This window comes from Sorex fumeus, unplaced genomic scaffold (assembly GCF_029834395.1).
Source record: "Sorex fumeus unplaced genomic scaffold, SorFum_2.1 ptg000083l, whole genome shotgun sequence".
Lineage (NCBI taxonomy): Eukaryota > Metazoa > Chordata > Mammalia > Eulipotyphla > Soricidae > Sorex > Sorex fumeus.
The window spans coordinates 10,770,729-10,798,115 of NW_026606140.1; the positions used below are offsets into that span (position 1 = coordinate 10,770,729).

General features: G+C 52.3%; 1 protein-coding gene across 1 annotated transcript in view; it reads left to right on the forward strand.

Annotated features, from left to right (window-relative positions):
- Positions 1–27,387, forward strand: part of CIT (citron rho-interacting serine/threonine kinase) — a 163,550-nt gene that overhangs the window by 104,648 nt on the left and 31,515 nt on the right. Inside the window, exons 24-27 of the mRNA XM_056131037.1 lie at positions 3,692–3,889; positions 15,892–15,945; positions 24,205–24,402; positions 25,837–26,030. Of these exons, the coding sequence (XP_055987012.1) occupies positions 3,692–3,889; positions 15,892–15,945; positions 24,205–24,402; positions 25,837–26,030 (644 nt within the window). The remainder of the gene's footprint in view (positions 1–3,691; positions 3,890–15,891; positions 15,946–24,204; positions 24,403–25,836; positions 26,031–27,387) is intronic.

The window sequence follows — 27,387 nt, forward strand, 5'->3', positions numbered from 1 at the left end:
GGAGGCCAGCTTGGCCCTTCCGAGCAATCTGTGAGTTGGGCAGTGCCCAGAGAGAGTGGGGCCCGCCCCACAGTCCCCAGGCTGCTCCAAGAAGGGATTTTACGGGCGGGGAAAGCAGCAGGATTGATGGGGAAGGGGCTGTTCCATCTGCGGTGACCTTCCTGTGGGGGCTGGGGGCCCGCACACTGAGGGTCTCCTTTGGCCTCTGTGAAATGAGAAATAGCACCTTGGTACCGACCGGAAAGAGAATTCCTCACCCACCAGTCGGACCCCCTTCTGAGGAAGCTGCACCTGGGGTGGGGGGTGGTGGCGGCTATCAAGACCCTCCTTCGTCTAGGGCTTCTGTCTGGGGTGTTCTGAGCCAGCACCTCAGGTGGGGGCCACTTCCTTCTCCCCTGGGCTCGGGGAAGCCCACAGGCTGGGCCACAGGCATCACATTCCTCCTGGCACCTCGGGGGTCTTATGGCCTCAGGCCAGCGCCCCCCTCTCGAGGTGGCCACTGCTCCCAGGGAGGCCCTTGGTGGTGCGTGGGGGAGGGGCCGAGCGCAGTGTGGGTGAGGGACATGGGCCCAGCTGGGCTCCTGCCCCACCTAAGCTTCAGGTGTTAGGGAGGGCTTCACTGGTTGACCTGCGTGGGTTTGGGGGAGGAGTCGGCCTCGTTTGATGGAGGGTGAGTGAGATGCTGAAGACCCAGGCACATGCTCCTACTTTGCTCAGTGCCTCCTGCCCGCTATGGGCAGAGCGATAGCACAGTGGGGAGGGCGCTTGCCTTGCACGCGGCCGACCCGGGTTCGATCCCCAGCATCCCCCTAAGGTTCCCCCAGCACCACCAGGAGTGATTCCTGAGTGCAGAGCCAGGAGGAAGCCCTGAGCACCAACTGGGTGTGGCCCCCAAACAAACAAAAAGCTAAGTGGACCATTCCTTTCCGCTGCCGGGGCCATCAGGGGACAGGCCCTTGGTGGGTTGTCTGGGCCCTGGGCAGCATCAGGGCTCACCAGCGGTACCAAAAGGCTGCCCAGAGCTGGTGCGGGCTTGCAAGGATAAGCCAGTTCTGCTGAGAGGGGTCTGAGGATGCACTCGGGGAATTCTCCTGTCTGGGTGTTATTTGCTTTAATCGAACCAGCATTGAAATATAGTCAAGAGCCCCCGAAAGACAGACAAATGGCAGGTGCTTATGTTTTGGGGTACTGCCTGTCGTAGACCGCCACCCCCCCCCCGCCAGCCCGTCTGTGTGGAAACGCAGGCCTGAGGGTCTTAGATGGAGGGGTGGGGGTGGCTTTCCATGTTATTTTATTACTTTTGGTTGTGGGGCACACCTGGTGCTCAGGGTCACACCTGACTGGCTCCTCGGCTGCTGCCTCCTCCTCCTCCTCCACCTCCTCCTCCTCCTCCTCTTCTTCCTCCCCCTCCTCCTCCTCCTCTTTTTTTTTTGCTCCTTGGGTTCTACCTGGCGATGCTCAGGGGTTCCTCCTGGCTCTGCACTCAGGAATCACTCCTGGCAGTGCTCAGGGGGGTGTGTCGAGGATTGGCCCTGGGTCAGCCGCATGTAAGGCAAACACCCTCCCCGCCAGGCTATTGCTCTGGCTCCCCCCTCCAGTGCTCCTTAAACTGCCCTCGAGGAGCCTGAGAGCCCAGTTCTGGACTGCCTCCGGAGGCCGTGCTTCCTGGCCAGGCTGTGCTTCTGCCTAACCTGGCGGCATCTCTCTGGGGTGAGAGTGTGGGCGCATCCGAGGGCGCCGCGAGCCTGGGCGCGCCACCTGTCTCCAGGCTTCCCTGCCCTGGGCGCCCTGTGGCTGCAGCTCATCAGGGCGATCAAGCTGCCCCGGGGGTGCCTGTTGCTCTTTGGTTTCCCTGCCGAAGTACAGCCCAGGGGCAGCTTCAGGCTAGGGGCTGTCGGGCTTTTGAGTGAGGGGCTTGCAGGTCTGCCCTGGGCCGCTCCAGAGGGCTTAGAGGCCTCAGCCTCAGGGCGACCCTCCTGGCTGGCAGGGCCCCGGGGCACAGTGTGGGTGAGGGTCGCAGAGCTTGTCCCTCCCTCTGCCCCCGCCAGTCACAGTTCACGTGTCCCCTTGCCCTGGGCTGGAGCCTGCTTAGCCCCCAGCCCTCCCGGGAGACAGACCTCGGGTCGTCAGCTCTGTGTCCTGCTGGGGAGACCTTCTCGCGCTGCTCTCGACCCGCCTTGGGCTTCGTAGGACCAGGCACAGTGCCCAGCATGTGGCCAGCGCGGGCATGTCCGCATGTCAGCGTGTCTCCAGCAGCAGCCCCCGAGAGACACCAGGCTCACACCGGCCTTTCTTTGCCCTGCATTGCTGACCCCTGTCCCTGCAGGAGTTCCACGTTTCTGGTTGCGTGCCCCTCCCAGCTCGGAATGTCTCGTTCTTCTCTGCGGGGCTTCCCCACACATGCCCACAGCCCCGCTCCGTGGTCCCTTACAAGCCGCTGCTGTTCCGCTCGTCCTTGGTCCCCTACCCCACCTTAAAGCATCCCTAAAAGCTGTTGGTTCTCTAGGTGCGATCGCTGGGAAGTTTCCCTTCACCGCTGTGGTTTTCCTGGGTGTCCCCAGCTTTCTCCAGTTGGGTGGGTGTCCCCTCTCTCCAGGGTCTTCCCTGTTTGCGTCTCACCCCGGGCACGTCTGGGCCGGACCCTCTTCGCCAGGAGCTCTCCGAAGGCAGGAATCACCCCTGACCCGGTTGGGACGGCCCTGGCGCCTTTGTGACCCCATCATCCGCACCCGTGGGGGCGCGTCTTGTTGCTTCCGCGTGGAGTTTCCTTTGCCTTATCCATTCCTGTGCTCCTGGTTGTTGTTGTTTAGACACAGTGTTGGTTTGCACGCACAGATGTCTAAGCACACAGAGTGAGACCCCCCCGCCATACCCATTCTTCTTTTCCAGCTCCCCCCTCTCCCCGATCCTGACCCCAGCTGAATGGCTTTCTCCTCAGCGTGAAGGCAGAGCCGGGCTTTCGTGGTCCTTTTGCACAGGAACTGCTGAGTCCTTCTTTGGACTGAGCGATGGGCAGCTGGAGGGAACAGTGATCAGTTCGTGCGGACACTCGTGTGGGCTACCTAATGAGAACCAGATCAGAGCAGGAATATAAAGAAGTCACTGGAATCCAGCCTGCTGTTTCATTCGCGTCAGCACTGTGCAGGTGGTCCCTATCGCTCGGGAGGCTCGATTCTGATCCACTTCTGAATGCTCTTCCTACTAAGAGTGATTGTTGTCATTTCCATCAGAGATGGCTGCTGTGTGTTTTTCCTTTCGGAGCCTTTGTGAGCACTTCGTAGGGACACATTCTCTTCCGTGTTCTCACTCCCAGTCACTTTTGAGACTCGGAATCAGACCTGCTTTGTTGCCTGTCCTGTCACCGATGCACCCCTTGGGTCAGTGCTGAGACGTGGAGTCCATGTCCAAGTTCAAGGGCCGTGTCAAGGGGCCGGGGCGATAGCACAGTGGGCAGGGCTTTTGCCGTGCATGCGGCCAACCCAGGACAGATCCCTGGCATCCCATGGGTCCCCCGAGCGCCGCCAGGAGTGATTCCTGAGTGCAGAGCCAGGCGTGACCCCTGAGCATCATCTGGTGTGATGACCCAAGAAGCCAAACAAAAAAGAAGAAAAAGGAAGAGGCCGGGTTGAGCAGCAGTGACCTCTTGGCTTTGTCCCTTCAGCGCCCAAAGCCAGTGTTCTCTCCCTCCCAGGTCAGCCTCGAGCACGAGGAGCAGAAGCTGGAGCTGAAGCGGCAGCTCACTGAGCTGCAGCTCTCCTTGCAGGAGCGCGAGTCCCAGCTGACGGCCCTGCAGGCGGCCCGCGCAGCCCTGGAGAGCCAGCTGCGCCAGGCCAAGACGGAGCTGGAGGAGACCACGGCGGAAGCTGAGGAGGAGATCCAGGCACTCACGGTAGGCTGCGGGCCGCCCGGCCACCGGCAGGTTCTGCCTTAGACTCTCTGAGGGAGGAAGGCGGGCCCAGAGAGGCGTTCGGTGGGCAGGAAATTGGCCAGCACAGGCATTAGTTTCATTGGACTGCTATGGCATCAGTGGATGATGCCAGAACTTTCCATAGCGTCTTGAAAACTTGGGTCTTTTTTGTGTTTCTTTGCTCCTTTTCAAGTTGCCATTTTGGATTTTAATTTCAGCCGAAGACCGTTTGTGTGCCTGGGTCTTCTGCTTTAGTTTTCAGTGATTTTTAGCACACTGATAGTAATGGTGACCTTCCGTATCTTGCTGTGTGCAGTATTTCTACCATTCTCTCTCTTCTTTTTCACCTCATTTGTGATACTTTTATTTTTCCTCTTTAACATCACTGTGATTTATAATACTATTCATGTGTCAGGAATGGTGTGGCTACCCCAGAGTTTCAGAATCTCTCTACCCCTGTCTCTAGGACCCCTCCACCCCCCAACCCTCCTCACTGCCAAGCTCTGGCCTTAGGTGGACATCAGGATCTCTTATAGTATGTTAGTTTTTTTTTCCTTTTTTTTTTTTTGATTGAATCACCATCAGATATGTACTGTAGCACTGTCCTCCCATTGTTCATCAATTTGCTCAAGTGGGCCCAGTAACGTCTCCATTGTGAGACTTGTTACTGTGTTTGGCATATCAGATACATCATGGGTAGCTTGCCAGGCTCTGCTGTGTGGGCGGGATACTTTCGGTAACTTGCCGGGCTCTCCGAGAAGGACAGAGGAATCGAACCCAGGTTGGCTGCGTGCAAGGCAAACGCCCTACCCACTGTGCTATTGCTCTAGCCCACCATGAGATATGCAGTCACAAAATTATTTATGATTTTAGGTGATACAATGTTCCAACACCCATCCCTTCACAAGTGTGATTTTCCACCCTAATGTCCCCAATTTCCCTCCTGCCCTCCTCCCATTCCCCCACCATGCCCCACAACTGCCTCTCGCAACTCTCTGTCTCTGTGTCTGTGTCTGTCTCTTTCCCGGTCTCTCTCCCTCTTCCTCTCCCTCTCCCCCTCCCCCTCCCCCCCCGCCCTCTGTCTTCCTTTGAGGCACTATGGTTTGCAGTAGTTACTGAAAGGTTATTATGCAGATCCTGTTACTCCTTTCAGTACTCTGTTCTTGTCCAGAGTGACCACTTCCAACCACCATCATCACAGTGGGCCCTTCTCTGGGTGTGTTCCTTTTCCAGCAAAGGCCAGGCTCTGCTGCCTCTTGTCTTATGTTTGCTTCCACTGCAGTCTTTTTAATTTCTTCCCACCTAGAAGGAACCTGGCTTTCCAGTTCTTTCTGAGAGCTTAGTTTGCCCAACTGGCAAGTAATTTAAAAACCCCGTTTCTCTTGGAAGTCTGCTTGGGGGACCTGGACTCGGGCTGAGAAAGCTGAATGAGGCTTAATGACGAGTAACCAAGATGCATTCATTGCCGTAAAATGCTGTACCTGCCAAGCGGGCGGGCACACCAGCCCGCTGGTTAGGGTACCCCCTCCTGGGGGCAGGGCACAGTACGGCTGATTGGAACACAGTTCCTGCGTGGGTTCCTCGCTCGTTCTGATTCATCTTGGATGTGTTCCCCATTTCCATCAGCCAGCCTCTTAGATGTGGGAGACTTGGGAGGACGGCCATGCACGCTCGTTGCTTGTAGTCCACCCTGCTCGAAAGTAATGTGAATGTGCATTTCAGGTTAGAGAAAATCTTGTTTGTTTCTTTGTTGTGGGGGACACACCGAGCAGTGGTCAGGCTGACTCCTGGCACTGATGGGTCACTCCTGGTGGGGCTTGGGGGACCATATAGGGTGTCAGGGATAGAACCTGGGTCGGCTGCCAGCAAGGCAAACACCTTACCCGCTGTACTGTCTCTCAGCCCTGAGAAAAACTAATTTTATCTTCGAAGTTTTCTCCTGCTGCTGGATTTGGGGAGCCCTTTTATCAGAACAAATTGGGGACATGAACTGGGAGTGTCTGGGTTCCTTAGAACCAGTTACCAGGGACACCAGTGGCCTTGAGCTTGGCAAGAACAGAGCATTTTCCAGATGCAAAGCGTTTATACATTTTTTTGAAATTTTGCTTTTGGGGGCCACACCCAGCAATGCTCAGGGGTTCCTCCTGGCTCTGCACTCAGGAATGACTCCTGGCGGTGCTTAGGGGACCCGATGGGATGCCGGGGATCGAACCCAGGTCGGTCATGTGCAAGGCAAACGCCCTCCCCGCTGTGTTATCCCTCCGGCCTGGGTTTATACATCATAAGGTGTCTAGGACTTAACTTGCTTAAGTTCCATTAACGTAAGTAATCCAGAATCCCCTTGTCTCCATGAGAACACTCACTGTGCGGGACCGTGTGTCCCCAATGTGGTTCGTTCATTTCTACTTTGCCTTGTTCCCAAACCCACTGTGGGGCTGGGGCCAGGACTCAGCGGGGGTGTACAGGCCTCACGTGCCTGAGGGCCTGGGTTTGATCCCTGGCACTGACCCCCCAAAGAAGAAGAAAATCAGCAATATCAGCCCACCAGAACGGACAGAAAGCAGATTAGAAAGCTACCGAGCAGTGTGCCAGGATTAGATAAGAGGGAGAAGACACAGAGAAGAGGAATCTAAAGAAGAAAGTGGAGGCAGGGGTGGCTCATACGAGCGTCTTCCAGGAAGCGGTGCCTTGGAGCTGGGGGCCTGCTGAGAGAGACCAGCGCCTGCCTTGGCAGCCAAACAGGCACCACCAGAGAAACTGCTGTTCCGGTTCATGCACTGCTCCTCCTCTCAGGCCGGAGCGGGAGCACAGCCGGGAGGGCATTTGCCTCGTACGTGGCTGACCCAGGTGCGATCCCCGGCACCCCATAGGGTCCCCCGGGCACTGCCAGGAGTAATTCCTGAGTGCAGAGCTGGGAGGAACCCCTGATTATTGCCGGGTGTGACCCAAAAAGCAAACATATATATATATATATATATATATATATATATATATATTCCTCCAAACTTGGAAAGAAAGAGGCGCCCATCCGCCGTCTGATCTGTCCCAGAGTCCTGTGTGTGGTGCCCAGTGCTGTGTCCTCAGCCCCCTCCCCCCGGCCCCCCCTGCGGTCCCTCCAGTCCTTTTCCCTCGGGTTCCATCGAAGGACGCGTTCTTCTGTTGGCGTCGGGCGGGAGGGTGGCGGCTCTGCCCTTTATCCTGCCCGTGTGGGAGGGGGAGGAGAGGGCGAAGCCAGGCGCCTGCTGCTGCTGTTCGTCTGTGGGGAAATCCGTCTTTAAGTCCCTCTCTGCTGCCGTTGGAACGTGCCGGGTCTAATGGCTGCTGGAAGCCCCGTGCAGCAGCTCGTCACGACTTAATTTAGCCGATGAAGTCACTGCTGCAAAGCATCTTCTTTAAAAAAAAAAAATTCTCCTTGGGTCTGGTGGCTGGGGCCCGGCCGTTGCTGCAGACAAGGCGGGGGGAGGAGAAGCCCCCACTGACCGCTGCCCAGCGATATGCTTTGGTTCAGCAGCCCCTGGGAAACGCGTGGGACGGGAGTCGGAAACCACATCAGCCCACTTCTGAGGCTGAGCGTTTTCCCTTCCTCTCCCCAATTAGGCCCCAAGAATCGGGCCATGGGCTCGGGGTGATGGCTGCCTGCGAGGCTTGTTGACTTGTTCAGAAGAAGGGGTTTCCTCTGGGGCCCAGAAAGACAGTTCCGCAGGTGGGTTGCTGGACACAGGGCTGACCTGGATTTGAGAACTAGCGCCTCGTGTAGTGCCCTGAGCACCACTGGGAGTGACCCCAGAGCACAGAGCCAGGGCTCAGCCCTGAGAGCTGCTGGGCGTGGCCCCAAAACCAAGAAAAGGAAAGAAAATGGTCTCAAGGGCAGGGCTGTGACTTGCTCTGTGCCTGCTGGAGGCCCGGCTCAGACCCAAGTCTAAGCGTCAGTCACTTGAAGTCAGCTGGCACTAAAGTGATCTCCAAGGATGCTGATGAGCATCACAGCCGACTGGTCTATCGGCAGCAGGGAACAGTCCTCAACTGGGCTGTCATTGTTCAGGTTTAAGTCACAGATGTTTTCTAGCCTAGACGGGGAGGGGGTGGGGAGGGGGCAGTTACCCTTGTTTGGCCCCGGCCCCTGGGCTAGAAGACTCGGGACTCGGTGAGATTGAATTTCTCTGTCTGAAGATCGTGGGGGGGGGGGGGGGGGGGGTGGAGCTGGGATGCCACTGTTGGCCTTTGAGCTGCCTTTTCTCCGCCCTCGACTCTCCCCTCCCTGACGGTGGCTGTGGCCTCCGGACTCCCTGCCACTCACAGTTGGAGAGGAAGGGGGTGCGGACCAGCGCCCGAGCGTCCGACTCAGACAGAAAGCCTGGCTTTCCCGAAGCGTCCGTGTTTCTTGGTGGGAGAGGAAAATTCCCCCCTGACCTGGAAACGTCAAGACTCCACCTCGTCCCTTTGTCACACGGGGACCAGCCGTGTGCGGTCTCGCTCACTGAGGCGTGACATGATGTCAGTGCCGCCCAAACGGCACCTCGGCCTGGCGTGGGCTTCCCCTGCACCGGCGGGTCCCTGAGAACACATTGCACGTCCCTGCCCTCGTGTTCCTGCGCTGGTGTGGCCGAATGACTAATGCTGAATAATCACGCGTCTGCAGCCAGAGACACTAATGAGCAGGCTCCCCTTGCAGGCTGATTATGGGATCCTGGTGGCAGCCTCCTTGATTTGTGGAAATCATTAGTCGGTGCATGCGCTCTTTCTTTTTTCTTTCATAAATATCAAACCCTGGATTTAATTAGTGAGCTGCCGGCATGAGGGCTCAGCTGGGAAACTGGGGCATGGAAGGTGACAGGCTTGCATGGTCCCTGTCTTCTAGGGGGCAGGGCATGAGCCTGAATGTTCCAGAAGCCCGACGCTAGATCTTCAGTGAGGGCTGACTGCTAAACACCAGCTCCCTCTCCTTAGCTCGGCAGGGATTTTCTCACTTTGAGGTTTTGGTATAATTCTCTTCACTTTCTTCCTGTTGTAACTCGTTTTTCTTTTCTTTATTTTTTATTTATTTCTTTATGTAACTGAATCACCATGAAATACAGTTACAAGCTTTCATGTTTGAGTTACAGTCACACAATGATCAAACACCCATCCCTCCACCAGTGCACATTCCCTACCACCAGTCTCCCCAGTACCTCCCCCTTCCCCACCCTCACGCTGCCTCTATGGGAGACAGTTTCCCCCATACTCTGTCTCTACTTTGGGGCATTATGGTTAGCAATACAGATACTGAGAGTTCTCATGTTTGGTCCTTTATCTACTTTCAGCACACATCTCCCATCCCGATCGATCCCTCTACCCATTATTGGAGGGATTGTATAATATTGATTGTATTGATCCTGTTGTAACTTTTCTTAAACATTAACTAAGGCAAGGGCTGGAGCAATCACACAGTGTGTAGGATACTTGGCTTAGATGAGCCCGACCCAGTTTTAATCCCCAGCACCCAGTATGGTCCCCTGATCCCTGCCAGGAGTGATCCCTGAGGGCAGAGCCAAGAGTAAGCCCTGAGCACTGCTGGGTGTGGCCCTCAGACGAACAAAAACTAATAGGCATAAGAGAGAATATCTCTCGTAGTCTTCTGGGTGAGTTTTACCTGATTTTTCTGTTACGGGCAGAGCCTGGCAAGCTCCCTGTGGTGTATTCGATATGCCAAAAACAGTAACGATAACAGATCTCATTCCCCTGACCCTGAAAGAGGCTCCAGTCATTGAGAAAGACGAGTAAGGAGAGGCTGCTACAACCTCAGGGCTGGGAGGAATAGAGGCGTTACTGGCGCCTGCTCTAGTAGTGATACAGTGGTATTGTTCTGTTATGCTTCTCGGTCAGGGGCTCTCCAACTGGGGTCTGTGATTCCTTGGGTATGCCCAGGTTGCATGATTTTTGTGATAATACTAAGATATCATTTGACAGCTTCTGTTTGTGTTAACGTGTGCGCTGATATTGTATAAGCAATGTTATCATTTCAAGATAAACATTTTTGGGGGGAAAGTTCAGTTTCAGCTTTGAATGTGGAAAATCCAGATATCGTACACATGAACAGAGACTGTAGTTTTCAGAAGTATGCATTTTTATTTCTCTAACATCAGATACCTAATTTACACCCAGATATTTCATATTTCGTTGAGAAGGTTCAAAGTTTCTGTTATATTTTACTATCCTAATGTACCATTCTGTGACCTTTATCTGTGTGTGTGTGTGTGTGTGTGTGTGTGTGTGCGCGCGCGCGTGCACGCACACACACATTCACGTGCTTGCTTTGGTTTCACAGTTTATGTCAAAGAAATAATGTAGGTGTATTAAAATTTTCTCAAGAACTGTCTTGGTGTGGGGTCACACCTGGTGTTCCTCAGGGGCACACCCAGCTCGCAATGGCCGGCAGCTGTTCCTGGTGGGGCCTGGGGGCCCATGCCAGTGGTCGGATTCAGACTGCCTTCATGCAGGCCATGTGCTTAGTCAGTTGAGTTGTCTTTCCAGCCTCATTTTCTGTGTTTTCTTTGCCAGATTGGTCCAGTAAGTGTTAAGTGTTGATAGTGTTTCTCCAGTCAAGATAATCTTGTTAATCGATCATAGGGCTGGAGCGATAGCACAGCGGTAGGGCGTTTGCCTTGCACACGGCGGGCTGGGCTGACCCACGTTGAATTCTTCTGCCCCTCTAGGAGAGCCTGGCAAGCTCCCCGTGACGTATTCGATATGCCAAACACAGTAACAACAAGTCTTACAATGGAGACGTTACTGGGCCCGCTCGAGCAAATTGATGAACAGCAGGAAGACAGACAGACAGACAGATAGTCAAGAGCCATGATGATGGCAGTTCATTATACCATATCCTTATGGAGACCTGCCACTGGCAGTGTCAAATTGACCCAAAGTCCTCAAAATGGTTACTTTGAAATGAGTTAGTACCAAGGATGGAAATTTTCTACTCCGGAGGGGCAGTTGTACAGGTTTTTAATGATGTTACTGGGTAAGTCTTCCACTAATAAGCAAGTGGACGAGGGCTCTTTCCCCCGAGTCCAGCCTCCTAAGCTTCTTTTCCATTCGGGCCACGCTGCCTATCCTACCTGGTCCTTGGCAGCAGCTCGGGCAGGTCACATCACCAGGCAAACGCAGGCTGCCTCCTGCTTCCTGTAAATAAGTTCTGCTGCTGCTCCGCCTCACCCGTTTGTCTTAGAAATAGTCTCGGACTGTTTCTGTGCTTGAAAGCGAGTTGAATACTTTGTGACAGAGGTCGACTGGCCCTCAAGACCAAAAACACTTGCTCCCTGTGCTTTTAAAGAAAAAGGTGTTCTCGCTTCTTTCTAGACTCTGAACCTAAGGACCTTATTCTTGCTCTGAAAAGAATCCTTGCCTTTGCCAGTGGGAGGGGAGGGGTGGACGACCGTGGCACCTGGCAGCCGGCTTGCTCACCGCTAAGGTTTCAGTAACCGAGTAGCAAGTGTTTTCCTACTCTGCATATATACTATTCTCACAGCAACCAGTTAATAGATTTCTTTTATTCTTGCTGGGCAAGAAGCAGACGAATCTTTGGGTGGGTGGGTGAGTGGAGGAATTGAGTTTTTTAATTAATCTATGAAAAAGTCAGCTAATTATTTGAGAAACTGATTCTAAGTGACAATATTTTTATAAATCTGTGAGCCAGTGCAAATATCTATTTTTGCTTTGTTTTACTATTTTTCTTTTTTTTTTTTTTCTTGTTTTTGTTTTTGGGCCATACCAGGTGGGCTCTGGGCCCGCTCGAGCAAATCGACGATCAACGGGAGGGCCTTTACCTTTACCTTACCTTTACCAGGTGATGCTCAGAGATCACTCCAAGTGGTGCTGGGGACCATAAGTGTGCTAGAGATCAAACCCTACCTACTGGTTCCAGAGCACCGTTTTACTGTTTTTCCAGTGTTCTTCATTTCCTTTTTCCTGAAGAACTTCCTTTAAATATTTCTTTTAGTACGGGTTGCGAATTCCTTCAGTTTTCCTGTGTCTGAAAATCTTTATTTCACATTCATTTTTGGGCAGATAGTTTTGCTGGGTATAGAACACCAGAGCAACAGATATATATTTTAATTTAGTTTTATTTTTATAAAGTTGTTCACAATTTATTACATTCACTGTCCCAACACCAATCCCACAACCATTATACCTTCCTACCCATCACCATTATTTCAAATTTTCCCAACCACCACCCAAGCCTGCCCTAAATAATTTCTTTTGTATTGCTTATTATAAATAATTTGCTAAAAATGATCAAAAATGGTTTCCTCAGGAAATCGTGTGCAGTATCTCACTCTGGTGCCTTGTATAAGAGATTACTAACATTTTGTTACAGGTTGAACCTTGTATGCTAATATTTCTTTTTTAACTGAGATTGGCTACCTTCTACTTTACACCCATCCTTTGTGGTGTGCTACTCCCAGTTCACCAGTGGTGTAGAGGATAAGATGTTGCATGGTGGCAAATGCAGCCACGCACTTCAGGAATTTAAAATTTTAAATGGGGTGATACAGCTGGAGTTAAATTTTTAACTGGGTGCTGACTTTGGGGTCCGGAGGCATCTCTGCAGCTGGTTGTTCTCTTCCAACTTTAATCTGTGAGTCTCTGGATCATGGTCATTAATGAGCTTATATGACGCCAGATGCAGTTCATAGACGTGACTGCCAGGCTCCCGGAAGAACAGGGGGATGTGGGGAGGTCGCCCACCCCCGACTTCATGAGAGCCTGGAGATTTCGGTCACAAAACCCGCATTCCTGAGTTTTTTGACAGATTCATTCATTCATGGCTGAGGCTCACCCCAAGCCTGTGGAGATCAGCCGTGAGCATTGTGGCAATTGGGTTCTGGAGGTTTTCAGCTGCTGAGGCTCTCAACAGATTTGTTTATTTTTGGTTTGGGAGAAATTGCTTGTTTATGTATGACCTTTCTCCCAGCCTTTGCAGGAATTTAAAGCTACTGTCTTTTCTCGTCTGCCTCCTCCCGATGAGAAATCTCTTGTCTTTTCCTCTCTATGTAATTTGTCTTTTTCTCTGGCTATCTTAAATATTTTTCTCTTTGTTGTTGGCTTTAAGCAGTTTATTTGTGATATGGGGCTGAAGCGATAGCAAAGCGGGTAGGGCGTTTGCCTTGCACGCGGCCAACTTGGCTGACCCGAGTTCGATTCCTCCACCCCTCTCGGAGAGCCCGGAAAGCTACCGAGAGTATCTCGCCCGCAGGGCAAAGCCTGGCAAGCTCCCCGTGATGTGTTTGATATGCCAAACACATATTCAGTATGCCAAACACAGTAACAAGTGTCACAATGGAGACGTTACTCACTCAAGCAAATCGATGAACAATGGGAGGACCGTGACCATGATTTGTGATATGACTTAGCTATTTTCCATCCTTTTTGGTGCTATTTTATTCCCCGTTAGGAGGTTTACGGTTTTCATCAGCTTTGGGAAATCCGTGGCTGTTGTTTCCTCAAATGCTTTTCTGTCCCTCACACCAGTAGTTTTGAATTATTTTTAAACATTTCTTTAGTTTTTGGGTCATACTCAGCTGTTCTCAGGGCTATCCGGGACTCTGTGCTCAGGCATCACACTTAGGAGACCATATGGGCTGCCCGGGATCGAACCCAGGTTGGCCAGTTGGGAGGCACTGTACAGTCTCTCTGGCCCCATCCATACCATGCAGTTTCCAACTGCAGACTCTCAGGGTCTTAGGTGCATATCTTTTAAACTGTTAAAAGTTGTCCCACAGCTTTTTGGTGGTTTATGGTTTTGAATCTTTACTTTCCTTTTTGTGTTATTCTGCATAGTTTTTTTATGTCTTCAAGTTCCCTAATCCTTCCCGCTGTGGTATCTAATCTGCTATAAACCGACAATAAATTTATGACAAAATCGACGTACTAGGGAATAATCAAGCTCTAAAGTTTGACTTTGTTATAAAATTTCTTAATGGAGACTTTTCTTTGGTATGTTTGTTTTTAGAGAGAGGGGCCACGATTTTGCCTCTGCCCCTGAATTCTTTAGGCTTTGATAGCTAAGTGATTGGAACCGTGTTCTGCCAGGGTCTCCTGTCCCTTGGTCTGCATGTACAGCAGCTACTGCCCCTGCATCTGCTCCTAAGATGTTAGTCCCACCCACGTCCTTCCACCTAGAAGGTGCAAGGTGCCACCGCCATCACTTCCATTCAGTCACAGCAGTAGCAGGTTGTTGCCATCCTCAAGGGTTTTCCTGTCCCTTGTATTTTTGTCCTAGTTTATTCTCTGCTTCCCACAACACTCACAAAACAACCATCTACTTTGGAGACTTTCCGTTGGCTTCCAGTGAATTGCACTGGAACAGAACATAAGACGCCTCAATGTTTGGCTGCCTCCTACCTTGCTGCCATTATCTCGGGCCATTTCCCCCCTCTCTTGTGTTAGCTACCGTTTTCAAAACTAGTTTGAGCAGTACCCAGAGGGAAGTATATTTTACCTTGCATTCTAATACAAGGCAACGTATACCCTGAATTTCACTGAGCCCAAGGTCTCGAAAGTCAAGATGCCTCTGATATCTTGATGTAAAAAGTCATCACTTTTTGTGGCTTTATCATCTGCACCGTAGCACTGTCCTCCCACTGTTCATCGATTTCCTCAAGTGGGCCCAATTACGTCTCCATCTCCATTGTGAGACTTCTTGTTATGTTACTGTGTTTGGCATATTGAATACGTCACGGGTAGCTTGCCAGGCTTTGCCATGCGGGTGAGACGCTCTCGGTAGCTTGCCGGGCTCTCTGAGAGGGGCAGAGGAATCGAGCCCGGGTTGGCCCCATTCGGCCGTGTGCAAGGCAAATGCCCTGCCGCTGTGCTATCGCTCCAGCCCGGCTTTCTCATCACCTAGACCTAAACACGTCGGAATTGGACTGAGAACACTTCTTCTGTTAGGAAAACTGGTGGTAAGTCCTACAATGAATACCAACCCAAATAAAACAAGTTGTGGTATCTGAAACAAAAATCTCCTGCAACAGTGCTTACCTTTACTGGTGTTTGCTGTTCTCTCTGTTTATTCCATTGCCTTGGGGGAAGTCCCTCAATGGTCTGCTGTGGCCTCTCCCACCATTTGCGGTTTCTCCGATGCACCACACCCACGGCTGCTTCCTCGTCACCCTGCAGGTTTCTGTTTGAATGTCCCTCTCCAGGGACCAGAGTGATAGTACCGCTGGCGGTGTGGGTGCTTGCCTCGCATAAGACTGGCCCAGATTCGATCCCCAGCACCCCATGCCGTCACTGAGAACCACAAGGGGTGATCCTTGAGCACAGAACCAGGAGTAAGCCCTGAGCACAAGCTGAGTATGGCCCCCGTGCAAAACAAAAGAAAGAAGTCGACTCTTCAGAGAAGCCCTCCTTGAATCACGCCTTCTAAGCGGGTTCCTTTCTACCCTCTCCTATTCCTTCGTCCTAAGCCCTGTGTTTCTCTGTCATAGCTTTCATGCTCAGGCACCTTATTTATTTTCTGTTTCTCCTTACACATTGAAAGGGCAGACATGGGTCCTCCCTCTCACCACCAGGTCTGGCATACAGAGACAGTCCTATTTTGTCTGTCTCATAGGACTGTGTGTGTGTGTGTGTGTGTATGTGTGTGTGTGTGTGATGTGTCTCGGGAGAAGTCTGGAGTGGTAGTCAGTGGGGAGAAGAGGGAAGCAGGAAATCAGACAACAGAAAGAGAATGCCAAGTTTCCACTCTGGTCCTGTCGCATGACTGTGAGTGCCGGGTTGGCACAGGGTGAGCATGTGCAGCCTGGACAGTCCGCTGTTCCTCGCACAGCTCACATGTCAGGGATGGTGGGATCATTTTGTTCTATGAACAGCAGATGCCAGGGCTGCTGCTGCCACGTTCTCGGCTCTTGAGGAAAGTAGCTGCTCCCTTGATTTGACCTGGAGGGTTTAGGCTGCCCTATAAAAAAAATTTTTTTTTTCATGATTGATTTCTTCCCTTTTAGGCACATAGAGATGAAATCCAGCGCAAATTCGATGCCCTTCGTAACAGCTGCACTGTGAGTATTCACCAAAGATGACTAAAATAGCATGAAGTTGACACAGGGACGGGCAGAGGGGCGTCTTCGTGGTAGTGACTGAGTTTTGATATGCTCTGCTGGCATGATGTGGCCTTGCGGATCAAGTTTCTGGGCCCCAGCCCTTCCCGAGGGTCTCACCGGCTACAGGCATACTCAGGGCCATTCTTCAGGTCGTGGGGAGGGTTGTTCTCTCAGCAGAGCCACTTGTCCCTGTAAGTAGCTGCAGCCTAGGCCCCGGGGAAGCTGCCCAGGCCAGAACAAAGACTGATGTGTTCTCCTGTGGAGGTAGAAGTGCTAGTTTCCTAACGGACGAGACCTGACTTCCTGACACGCAAATTCAGAATCCAGGGCCCAATGGGAAATGTCATTTACAGCAAGAGAAGTAAACTCTGTGGGGCTGGAGCAATAGCACAGTGGGTAGGGCATTTGCCTTGCCTTGCAATCGACCTGGGTTCAGTTCCCAGCCTCCCATATGGTCCCCCAAGCACCGCCAGGAGGAATTTCTGAGTGCAGAGCCGGGAGTAACCCCTGAGCATTGCCAGGTGTGTCCCACCCCCCCCCCCCCCAAAAAAGTGAATTCTGTGAGGAGGTTACGCGGAAGGGTAGGTCGGTGGGAGCTTGAGGTCTTTTAGGGGGATCCTGAGGTTGGGGACCCAGCCAGCAGTGCTTGGGTTCAGGGTCTCTCCCCAATGGTCCCATGGCAGGTGGAGGCTTGCCACAGGTGCCGTAGCTCAGTCCCGCCTCTCTGATGAGAAAGCAGAGCTAAAATGGCCTCTCTGATGGGGAGGCCGTCCTGATCCCAGCTCCCCTTCCCTCCTGGGGTCCGTGCCCTGTTCTGGCGCCTCCTGCGTTTCAGGAAGCTCATCTCCACTTGTGTTACTCGCATAAGGGGGTCTCTGGAGATGCCCTGCAGCCCCGCACGCAGAGTCTTATTTCCTCGTCCTGAACATCTTTGCCACGTGGGACATTAGGTCCTGACGGGACCTGCCTTTTGCTTCCCTTTTTTTAACTTGTTTCTGGGGCCACACCTGGCAGTGTGCAGGTGTGCAGGGGCTCCTGGCTCTGCTCTCAGGAATTACTCCTGGCATTGCTCGTGGGATGTTGGGGATCGAACCCGGGTTGGCTGCAGGCAAGGCAAGTGCTCCTGCCCCGGCTCCTTTAATAGGTGCAACGTGCCCCCACTGAAGCACACTCATCTTCAGCATCTGAGATGGCAGAGTTTTTGCATCCGCAGCTGTGCCCCACAGCTCAGATCAGCATAGAAACCCTTCTCAGCTCCCAGCAGCCCCTTCCCATCCTCATTCTGCCACCTCCTTTGCCCAGAGGGTAACCATCATTCTCACCTTTGATGCCCTAGAGGTGCTTGTTCTTTCCTGCTCTTGCCCGGTCCTTTTGGGGTGGGCGTGTGGGGGAGGGGAGTGAAGGGGTAACTCCTGGCTCTGCACTCAGGAATCACAGTGCGTGGGGGACCCTATGGGGTGCTGGGGATTGGACCCAGATCACCCGTGTGCAAGAATAATGCCTGACCCACTGGGCTCTCACTCCGGCTCCCCTCTTGCCTGTTCTTGAACTTCACGTAAATGAAGTCATAGAAGATGCATGTGTTCTAGGTTTAGTGTTTGTTTTCGTACATGTCTATGAGATTCATTTGTATTGTTGTATCCATCAAGAGTTTGTCCTTTTTTATCACCATATAGTGTTTCCAGTATATGGACAGAACTGGTTTTTTCACTCTCCTGTTGATGGACTTTAGGTGTGTTTCCTTGATGGGCTAGACTGTGGGAGAGCACCTGGTATCTAACCATTGGTGGAAGCAGCTTTCAAATAGGATGAGCATACACCCACGAGCAGTCGAGGTCCCAAGGTGTGCCTCTTCTGCTGCCTGGCATTGTTACCTGGCAGGTTTCTCCTGGGTCTCCTCAGGCCAAGTGCTGGAGCGGGGTGGCTGGTCTTCGAGATGTCTCTGGATTTCTTTCATCTGCTCCTTCCTTCCTTCACGAGCCGAGGTGTTCTGTCTCCCTCCTCCTTTGCCCTGCTTTCGAGTTTGAATCGTCCTGTTTTCTTGTACCTGCTCATGGAATGCAAATGGTTTTGCAATCGGGTTCTTGTATTACCCAGAGCTTGGCTTTTGGTCCCACCCAGGGATGCTCAGGAGTCGCTCCTAGCAGTTCCCAGGGGGCATGTGCAGCACCAGAGGTTCTACAGGGTATGCAAAGCTTGCATTTAGCTTGTTCATCTATCTCCTCAGACTCTATATTACTTTTTTCCTTTTTTCTCCAAAAAGAAACCTGGGTGCCTTTTAAATGTATACATTAGTAATCCTTTGCCTGGAGTTTTCTTTTCTCCTCCTTAAGTCTTTTCATTTAAGAAGGGGTAGGGGGAAAGTTTTTTTTCCTGCTTCATTGAGGTAGCACTGTAGCACTGTCCTCCCATTGTTCACCAATTTGCTCCAGCGGGCACCAGTAACATCTCCATTGTGAGACTTGTTGTTACTGTTTTTGGCATATCGAATACGCCTTGGGGAGCTTGCCAGGCTCTGCCGTGCGTGCGGGCGGGATACTCTCGGTAGCTTGCCTGTCTCTCCTAGAGGGATGGAGGAATCGAACCCAGGTCGGCTGCGTGCAAGGCAAACGCCCTACCCGCTGTGCTATCGCTCCAGCCCTTTGAGCGAAAAGGAAAATAATTACCTGGTCAATTTTGAAGAGTTTCCATGTACCTCTCTGTTACCCACTCTCCCGTGCTTCATTTTGCTTCTTTTTTCCCTCTCATCTTTGAAATGGGAAATGCAGTTCGAACAGACCAGGCTAATACCTCGGCACCACCTCCATTAGGCCACTTCCTGTTTGGGTTTGATTTTGGTGCCATGGGTCAAATCCAGGGTCTTACATATACAAGAGCATGTGGTCCTGTCCCTCCTCCAGTACCCCCCCCCCCAGCTGTATCCCTGGCCCAATTTACTTAATTTTTGTACTCTTTTATTTCTCAAAGGTTTGTCTCCTTCCCCCCATAGTGACTGTCAGTGCTTCTCTTCCTTCTCGCATTCTGTGGAAAAACCTCTGGGGCTCCCTCTGAATGGGAGCCATGAGAGAGTGACCACTGCCCACAGTGTGGCTAGCACAGCTGGGGGCCTCGGGGATCCAGACTGTGCCCGCTGGGTGACTCTGTGGCCACACCTCCGGCAGACCGACCCGTTGCTGGCTGTCGACTCGCTTTGTCGGCGTGCTCTGGGGACTGGGCCAGGGAAGCCGCTGAGTATGGTTGGTTCCGGCACACATGCAGGGTTCGGGAACAGCGAAGGGGACACTGAGTCAGTCGTGCAACCATAAAGGCAGAAACAGCGCCTGCCTCCCAGATGCCCGCAGGAAGCGGCGAGAGCAAGGGCGCCCCAGACCATGGCCTGCCCTGCGCACGGCCCCAAGGAAGGGGGCACGGTACCCTGTCGACTCGATTTCTACTTGAGAAGGTGATTCCACTCCTTGAAGACAGTGTGGGGGGCGCAGAGAGATAGTCCAGCGGGGAGGGTGCTTGCCTTGCACGTGGCTGACCCGGGTTCAATCTCCGGCATCCCATATGGTCCCTGAGCACTGCCAGGAGTAATTCCTGAGTGCAGAGCCAGGAAGAACCCCTGAGCACTGCCAGGTGTGGCCCCAAACCAATAAACAAACAAAAGAAGTTTGGGGGTCAAAGAGATCATACAGTGGGTAGGGCACTTGCCTTGCACACGGCCAACCTAGGTTCAGTACCTGGCTCTGTGTAGGGTCTCCCCTGCTCACACGGAGCCAGGAGAGAAAGCCCAGAGCACTGCCGGGTGTGAGACACAAACCAAAACCAAACCAACCAACCAGCCAACCAACAAAAAACTCCCAGATTGAATCACTCATGGCAGTACCAGCAGAGAGATCTCACTTAGACTTTAGCGGGTACTGGTGTGTCCCACCGGTGGCTCACACATGGATGGGGCTCAGTTAAGACAAACTGCGCACTGGCCGTGTGTCTCAGGCACATCCCTCGTTCCTTTCTAGTCACTGCTGTCCGAGATCATTTCCTAAGGAAACTTCTGCTTTGGGATGGGGGAGACGCTCCCCTCAGAGCTCAGTTGACTGGAGGCCTCAGTCATCAATGTTTTTTAAAAAGCCCACAAAGGTTTTCAAGCCCAAGACCGTTTCTCTCTTGGAAAAAGGTTTCTAAAAAGGATTTGATTCAATCTGGCACCTAAAGCCCCACCTCAGTCTGTTTTGGAGGGGAGTTGGTGGGCAAACATATGACAGAGTTTTAATTATGAATCAATCTGTCAGCTATAAGATTAAAAATAAATAATATGCAAATGGCTTCCTTCAAGAGAGAGGGAGGCATTAAAATAGGACTCGGGCTCCGTGTCTTCTCAGCCAGATGCTCATTATCTGACTGCTTTCTTCACTCCCAGAGTGCCAACCCACGTTCCCCTGGGAACCGTCCCTCTGCCCAGTCAGGCGGCCAAGGTTGAGAGGTGGACATCCACTGCTCAGAGCTGGGAGGTTCACAGGGAAGCTTAAAAAGCAACAGCGAACCCCAAGGGAAGTTGTTTTTTTTTTTTTCCGCTCTTTTGGACATTGAGAGCAGATCATTTTTTCATATCCTTGTTTTCTCTTGGAACTGTACCGGGATCTCTTATCTGCTAAAGCAGCACATAGGACAGCTTCGTGGCGGGCATTCTCTTCCCAGCGGAGATGGACTCAGCCTTGAAGCTTCCGTCCTTGCATTTCTCTTTCTTTGGGCCCAAAAGGTTAAAGGCTCCTAAGGCAGTGGCCAGACCCTGCCCCTTTGTTGTGGAGAGAAGGTGCTCACAGCCCCCAGCAGGCCTAAGCAGGCTTCTCACACTTATTTGGCTAAGTGTCATGGATCAGACTTCAAGGACACGCCCTTGGAGAAGAGTCACAAATGGCCTGGGGCATGAGCTTGGTCTCAGCCAATTCAGAAAACGTGTATGTGTAAGGGATGTGTGTCACACTTAGCACCACAACTCCTGCCACCCAGAATAGTCACAAGGTAAATACCAACTTTTAGTTAGTGTTTGGACCGCACTTGGTGCTCAGGGCTTACTGCCTGGGCTTAAAGAGCACGGCGTGGGCGGGGGGGGGGGGGGGGGGGGGGGGGCAATGGGTGACTCATGCAGATGCATGGACACACACACACAGTCACTGATTCCTTTTTTTTTTTTGCTTTTTGTGCGATGCTCAGGGGTTGCTCCTGGCTCTGCACTCAGGAATTACTCCTGGCGGTGCTTGGGGGACCATACGGGATGCGGGGATCCAACCCGGGTCGGCTGCATGCAAGACGAACACCCTCCCCACTGTGCTTTCGCTCCAGCCCCAGCTTCCGACTCTTGTCCAAGGAGCACACCCAGATAGTGGCAAACCACAGAACCAGCCCCAGAGGACAGACATAAGCCCCCTGCAGAGCAGATGACAGTGGCTCTTGGGAAAGGATTCAAAATTTCCACACCACTGGGCCTCTCACTGTTGAAGGCAAAGGAACAGTCTTGACACTTCATTGACTTTTTTCAAGGTTTTTTTTTTTTTAACGTTTTATAGCCTGGTTTGGGTAGAAAAAGAGGAGGTGCTTATAACATGTTACATGTGTGTTTCCACGGATCAAAGGAAGGGAGCGAGTCCCAGAAGCTTATGTAGACCTTTGAATGGCAAAGTGAGTTGTTTTGCCGTTATTCATTTTCTTTATTCTTTTATTTGGTGTTTGGGCCACACTTGGCAGTGCTCAGGGCTTGCTTCTGGCTCTGCGCTCAGGAATCAGATCACTCCTGGTGGGCTTGGGTGTTCATATGGGGCGCCAGGAATCAAACCAGGGCTGGCCACATTCAAGGAAAAACCCCTACCAGCTGTAGTCTATAGCTCCAGCCCTAACTCACCTCCCACCCCCACAGGGCTAGGAATTGAACCCAGGGCCTCATACACGCACAGCGAATACTCTGCAGCTGAACCACATCCTTCGCCCCCCTTCCTCTGTTCTATGTGAACAGATTTTCTATTACATGATCGGCTTGTTCGTTAATTCCTTTTGGGTGGGCGTGTTGTGGAGGAGCGGCCACGTCTAGTGAGGCTTGGGGGACCACGTGGTGGCAGGGACTGAGCCCAAGGCTCCCTCATGCCAAGCATCAGCTCCAGCCCTTTGATCCATCTCCTTCGCCCCCTTGACTAACATTATTCCTTTATTTATTTGTTTGTTTATTTTTGCTTTTATTTGGGGTCAGAACCAGTGATGCTCAGGGGTTACTCCTGGTTCTCTACTCAGGAATCACTCCTGGCGGTGTTCGAGGGACCCTGTGAGATGCTGGGAGTCGAACCCAGGTCGGTCGTGTGCAAGGCAAAAGCCCTCCCCCCATACTATCGCTTTGGCCCCTTGATTCACATTTTTTATCCCTATCTTCACATAATTCATTCAGGTAAAAGAGCATGCAAGAAAATTCAGATCATCAAAACAATAGAAACCAGGGGTCGTAAATGAAGAATCTGCCTTCATCGGTGCCACTGACTTGGGGTTCCAGAACAATCCCATTCTGCGGGTGTTCCAGGAGGTCACTCTCCCGTGTGCTTCCAGGCCAGGCAGCCTCAACCTCATGTGCTGGGCCAGGGGACGGCAGAAGCACAGGGGCATCGATGGAGACGTTGTCAATCCGGGGTGAAAAACAGATGGTGCAGAAAGGGCTCTCATCACACAGGAAGCCAGTTGGGCTGCTCTTCAGTCCTGCTTGTTGGTCTTTGGAGACTTTCCTGTGTCCCCGAAGGGGTGTTTCGGGGGTCCCTGGCTGTGCCTGAGGCGGGCAGCACGCTGGCAAGTGTTTCCTGGTTCCTTCTCCCCACTAAAGGAGTTTTGGCCAAGGATCTGACCAGGTTGCCTTCTTGCTCCTGTAGGTCCATCCCCCCCTCTCCCCCCAGCCCCAGGGTCTTCAGGCCAACCCGGTAGGAGGCCCCCGCGCGGCTCTTGACGTCCAAGTGCGTCTTCCTAGGCCACTTGCCACATTAAGAGCTTATCAGCTCAGTTAACGAAATGAAAAGCTGTGTTTTCTGAGCCACATCCAATTAAATGCTTTTAATCAATGTGCTTGCATGTCGTGTGACTGGGAATATTTTTTTTAATTGATTAATCAAAGGAAGTTAACAGGGAATTAGTGAGAGAAACTGCGGCAGCATCTCAGCCACTGAGTCTACTTGAGGTTTGGAAATTGGAAACAATTAATAACCATAGGCTTCAAGGCATTTCCTTTTAATTTACTCCTTTTTGTTACATAAAATTTAATTTACTGCCTCTGTGGCTCATTCTAGCTATTATTAGAAAATTGCCTTTAAACTTCTAAAGTATTATATGCAAAACCCTCTGCCAGCACCAGTGCTGAGCATCAAGGCAGAGAATAGGAAGGCTAAATGTACAGAAACCATAGTCATTCTGCCACTGAGCAGGGAAATAATTTTGCAAAACCAGATTAGATCTCTCTCAATAAAACAACAATTTTATATATATATGCCTTCCCATTTTCTGATCGCTTACTGCATAATAAAGCCATTCGGGTGACACTCTGGTGCAATCTTGCCATCTCAGCGTCCTTCTAAGGTCCTCTTAATTTTTTTTCCCTTTGTGCCATGAAATTAAATTTATTGCCCAAGATATTATTCAACTAACTCTTGGTGTCCTTTGCTGTCAGTCTTCGCTGTTTTGCTCTGAGACTTGCCCTAAGCCCAGTGTCCTCTAGATGGTATCATGGGCTTTTATCTTAATTAGCTGGCTGTGATACCAGACTTTCTATGATTCTGCTCTCCCACATTTGCAGGGTCCTCATTATCGCCCACTAAAATTAAGTGGCCCCTTCCATACAGCAGTATGTTCTTTTGATTTGCCTGTGCTATATTTTTTCCTGACGGCCCCGAGTTGGAAGAATTCTGATTAGATTTTGAGTTAAGACTCTGAGTTAGAAGGAAGAATTTTCTTTTTACAACTGCGATGTGTGTGTGTGTGTGTTTCTGTGTCTGTGTGTGACTGTGTTTGTGAGAGAGGGAGGGAGGGAGAGAAGAGAAAAGGTGAGCGAAATGAGAGGGGCAGGTGAGGCTGGCCCTCAGGGGTGTGCCAGCAGATGTGTGAGCAGCACACAGTTTCCCTGTGCTCTGCAGGACAGACCTCCAAGGTTCTAAAAGCACTTCCTCCATTACCACCAATCTGTCCTTTCCACCACTGACTTCCTTCCTCTTTCAGGTCATCACAGACCTGGAGGAGCAGCTCAACCAGTTGACCGAGGACAATGCCGAGCTCAACAACCAAAACTTCTACTTGTCCAAGCAACTGGATGAGGCTTCGGGCGCCAGCGATGAGCTTGTGCAGCTGCGGAGTGAGGTGGACCATCTCCGCCGGGAGATCTCAGAGCGGGAGATGCAGCTCACCAGCCAGAAGCAAGTAAGGGACAGTCCCTGAAGCTCCCAGGACCAAGCCCGGCCTGCAAATGCGCTCTTTCAATAATAATAATAGTAGTAGTAATAATTCCATTTTATCTTGAAGATTTGAAATTTATTATTATTTTTTAAATTTTTATTCATGAAACACCATAAGGTGCAGTTGTAGACTTAAAAATTTTTGTGCTTGGGTTTCAGTTATATATATCGAGTACCCATCCCTCCACCAATACCCATTCTCCACCACCACTGATCCCAGTATCCCTCCCACCCCCCCATCCTCCCCACCCCACCCTGCCTCTGTGGCAGGGCATTCCCTTTTGTTCTCTCTCTCAAAGGACGGGTGCTGTGGTTTGCAAACGAGGCATTGAGTGGCAATCATGTTTGGTCTAGAGTCTACTTTCAGCATGCATCTCCCATCCTGGGAGGATCCTCCCAACACCCTTTATTTGGTGCTCCCTTCTCTATCTGAGCTGTCTTTTCCCCTAGCGTGTGTGGCTGGCCTCCAAGCCATGGAGTAAACCTCCTGGTACTTATCTCAGCTATTTTGGGGTGTTAGTCTCCTATTTTGTTAGTTTATGTTCCCCAGATGAGTGCAATCTTTCTATGTCTGTCCCTCTCTTTCTAGAAGACTTAAAATTTAAAATGTGGCTTTTAAAAGCATGATTCTTTCTTGGGGCTGGAGCAATAGTACAGTGGGTTGGTGTTTGCCTTGCATGGGTTTTGCCCCTGGCATCCCATATTCCTAGCCTGCCAGTAGTGATCCCTGAGTATAGAGCAGGTGTGGCCCAAACCTCCCCCCAGCCCAATGGCAGGGTTCTGGGGCTGGAGTGATAGCACAGCGGGTAGGGCGTTTGCCTTGCACACAGCTGACCTGGGTTCGATTCCCAGCATCCCATATGGTCCCCCGAGCACTGCCAGGAGTAATTCCCGAGTGCAAAGCCAGGAGTAACTCCTGAGCATCACCGGGTGTGACCCAAAAAGCAAAACAAAACAAAACAAAACAAAACCAAAAAAAAACCAAAGGCAGGGTTCTTTTCGTTTGGGTTTAATTTAAAAACTAGACCCCAGTGGGTATGGCTCTTGCCTTACTCGCAGCATCTCCTATGGTTCCCCGTGCACCGCCAGAAGTGATTCCTGAGTGCAGAGCTGGGAGTGACCCCTGAGCATCACCAGCTGTGGCCCCAAAACCAGGAAAAAAATATATATATATATGGAAGGGGACGCCACTCGTGAGAAATGTTCTGCCTGGAAGTTGGCCCCAGCGAGGGCCCACGACCCACTTGGGTGGGCTTGCCCCTGTCTGTGCAAGAGAAAGACAGGCTCTCTGGCCGACTGTGGCTGGGGATGTTCGCGGGGTTGAGCCTGAGCTGACAAAAGTCACCGCCAGGAGACCCTCATTGGCTGCCAGGCCCGTGACCCAGGCTCCTCTTTGCAGACGATGGAGGCACTGAAGACCACCTGCACCATGCTGGAGGAGCAGGTCATGGACCTGGAGGCCCTCAACGATGAGCTGCTGGAGAAGGAGCGCCAGTGGGAGGCTTGGAGGAGCGTCCTCGGCGACGAGAAGTCCCAGTTTGAGTGCCGCGTGCGGGAGCTGCAGCGGATGCTAGACACTGAGAAGCAGAGCAGGTGGGCTTCCCGGCGGCCTTCTCCCGCCATCCCCGCTCACTCGGGCTCAGCTGCTTCCTGGGGCTTGACCCTTGCGGGCCTGAAGGGAGAGGCTGTCGGGTACACCCCGAGGGATTGGCCTGCGGGGGGCTGAGTCTGCCCCGCTGAGCGCTGAGTCCAGCCTGCCGGGGGCTGCGTCTGCCCCACCGAGGGCTGCGTCTGCCCCGCCGAGGGCCGAATCTGGCGTCGCCCTGTCCACTTAGCCCGGGTACAGGTGGGGGCGTGAGAGCAGGGCGTGTAGCAGCACTCTGTTGGTGGGTAAGGTAAAGGTAAAGGTAAAGGCCCTCCCGTTGATCGTCGATTTGCTCGAGCGGGCCCAGTCACGTCTCCATTGGAGACTTTGTTGTTATTGTGTCTGGCATATCGAATACTCCCGGTAGCTTGCCGGGCTCTCCGAGAGGGGCGGAGGAATCGAACTCGGGTCGGCCATGTTGGCCGCGTGTAAGGCGAACGCCCTACCCGCTGTGCTATCGCTCCAGCCTGTTGGTGGGTGTGCTGCTCAGATGGTTCCTGTGGGTGAGGCCACTGGGTGCTCTGCAGTGGGCGCGTCACCAGCCTGGGCCTCTGGGTTCTGTGCGGCGGCACGGTCCTGGGCAGTCAACTTCCTGCGCAGCACCCCTGCCGTTCCCCGTGTTCTGTCTCCAGGAAACTGAGAGTCAGTCCAGCGCAGGTCTTTGCCTGCCTGCCCGAGTCTCCCCAGCGGTATTCACCCCCTCCCGGGCCCAGGCAAGCGGGCCCACTGCGCTGCCCACCCTCTCACATGCTGCTGTCCACACGGGAGAGAGTCACGGATTGGAAGATTTGTGTTGATGGGTCTCACACCGCTCACGGCAGGAAGGTGTTTTATGTGAACAAAATTGGTTTTTCACGCCCGTTTGCCCTCACGTGGAAAGAAACAGTCCTGGAGAGGGTGTGTCTTTTTCCAGTTGGCACCGAGCAGGAGCAGGGCTGTAGCTGGGCTCGTGTTGGCCTCACGACCTGGCGTTCGTACCATGAATGATCCCCGTCCTTCCTGACCTCGCCCGCGCCCCCTCTCCCTGCCTTCCCGGGCCCTCGGAACACCTCCAGCACAGTGAACTCTGCATAGGCTCAGCTAGACTCAGCTCACTGGGCTGGGTGTCGTAAGCTCTGCTAAGTCCCTGTGACTAAAGAAGGTCAGAGGGGCTGGAGCGATAGCACAGTGGGTACACAGCCGACCCAGGTTCGATCCCTGGTGTCCCATATGGTCCCCTGACTATGCCAGAGAAATTCTTGAGTGCAGAGCCAGGAGTAACCCCAAAGCATTGCTGAGTATAACAAGAAAGAAAGAAAGAGAGAG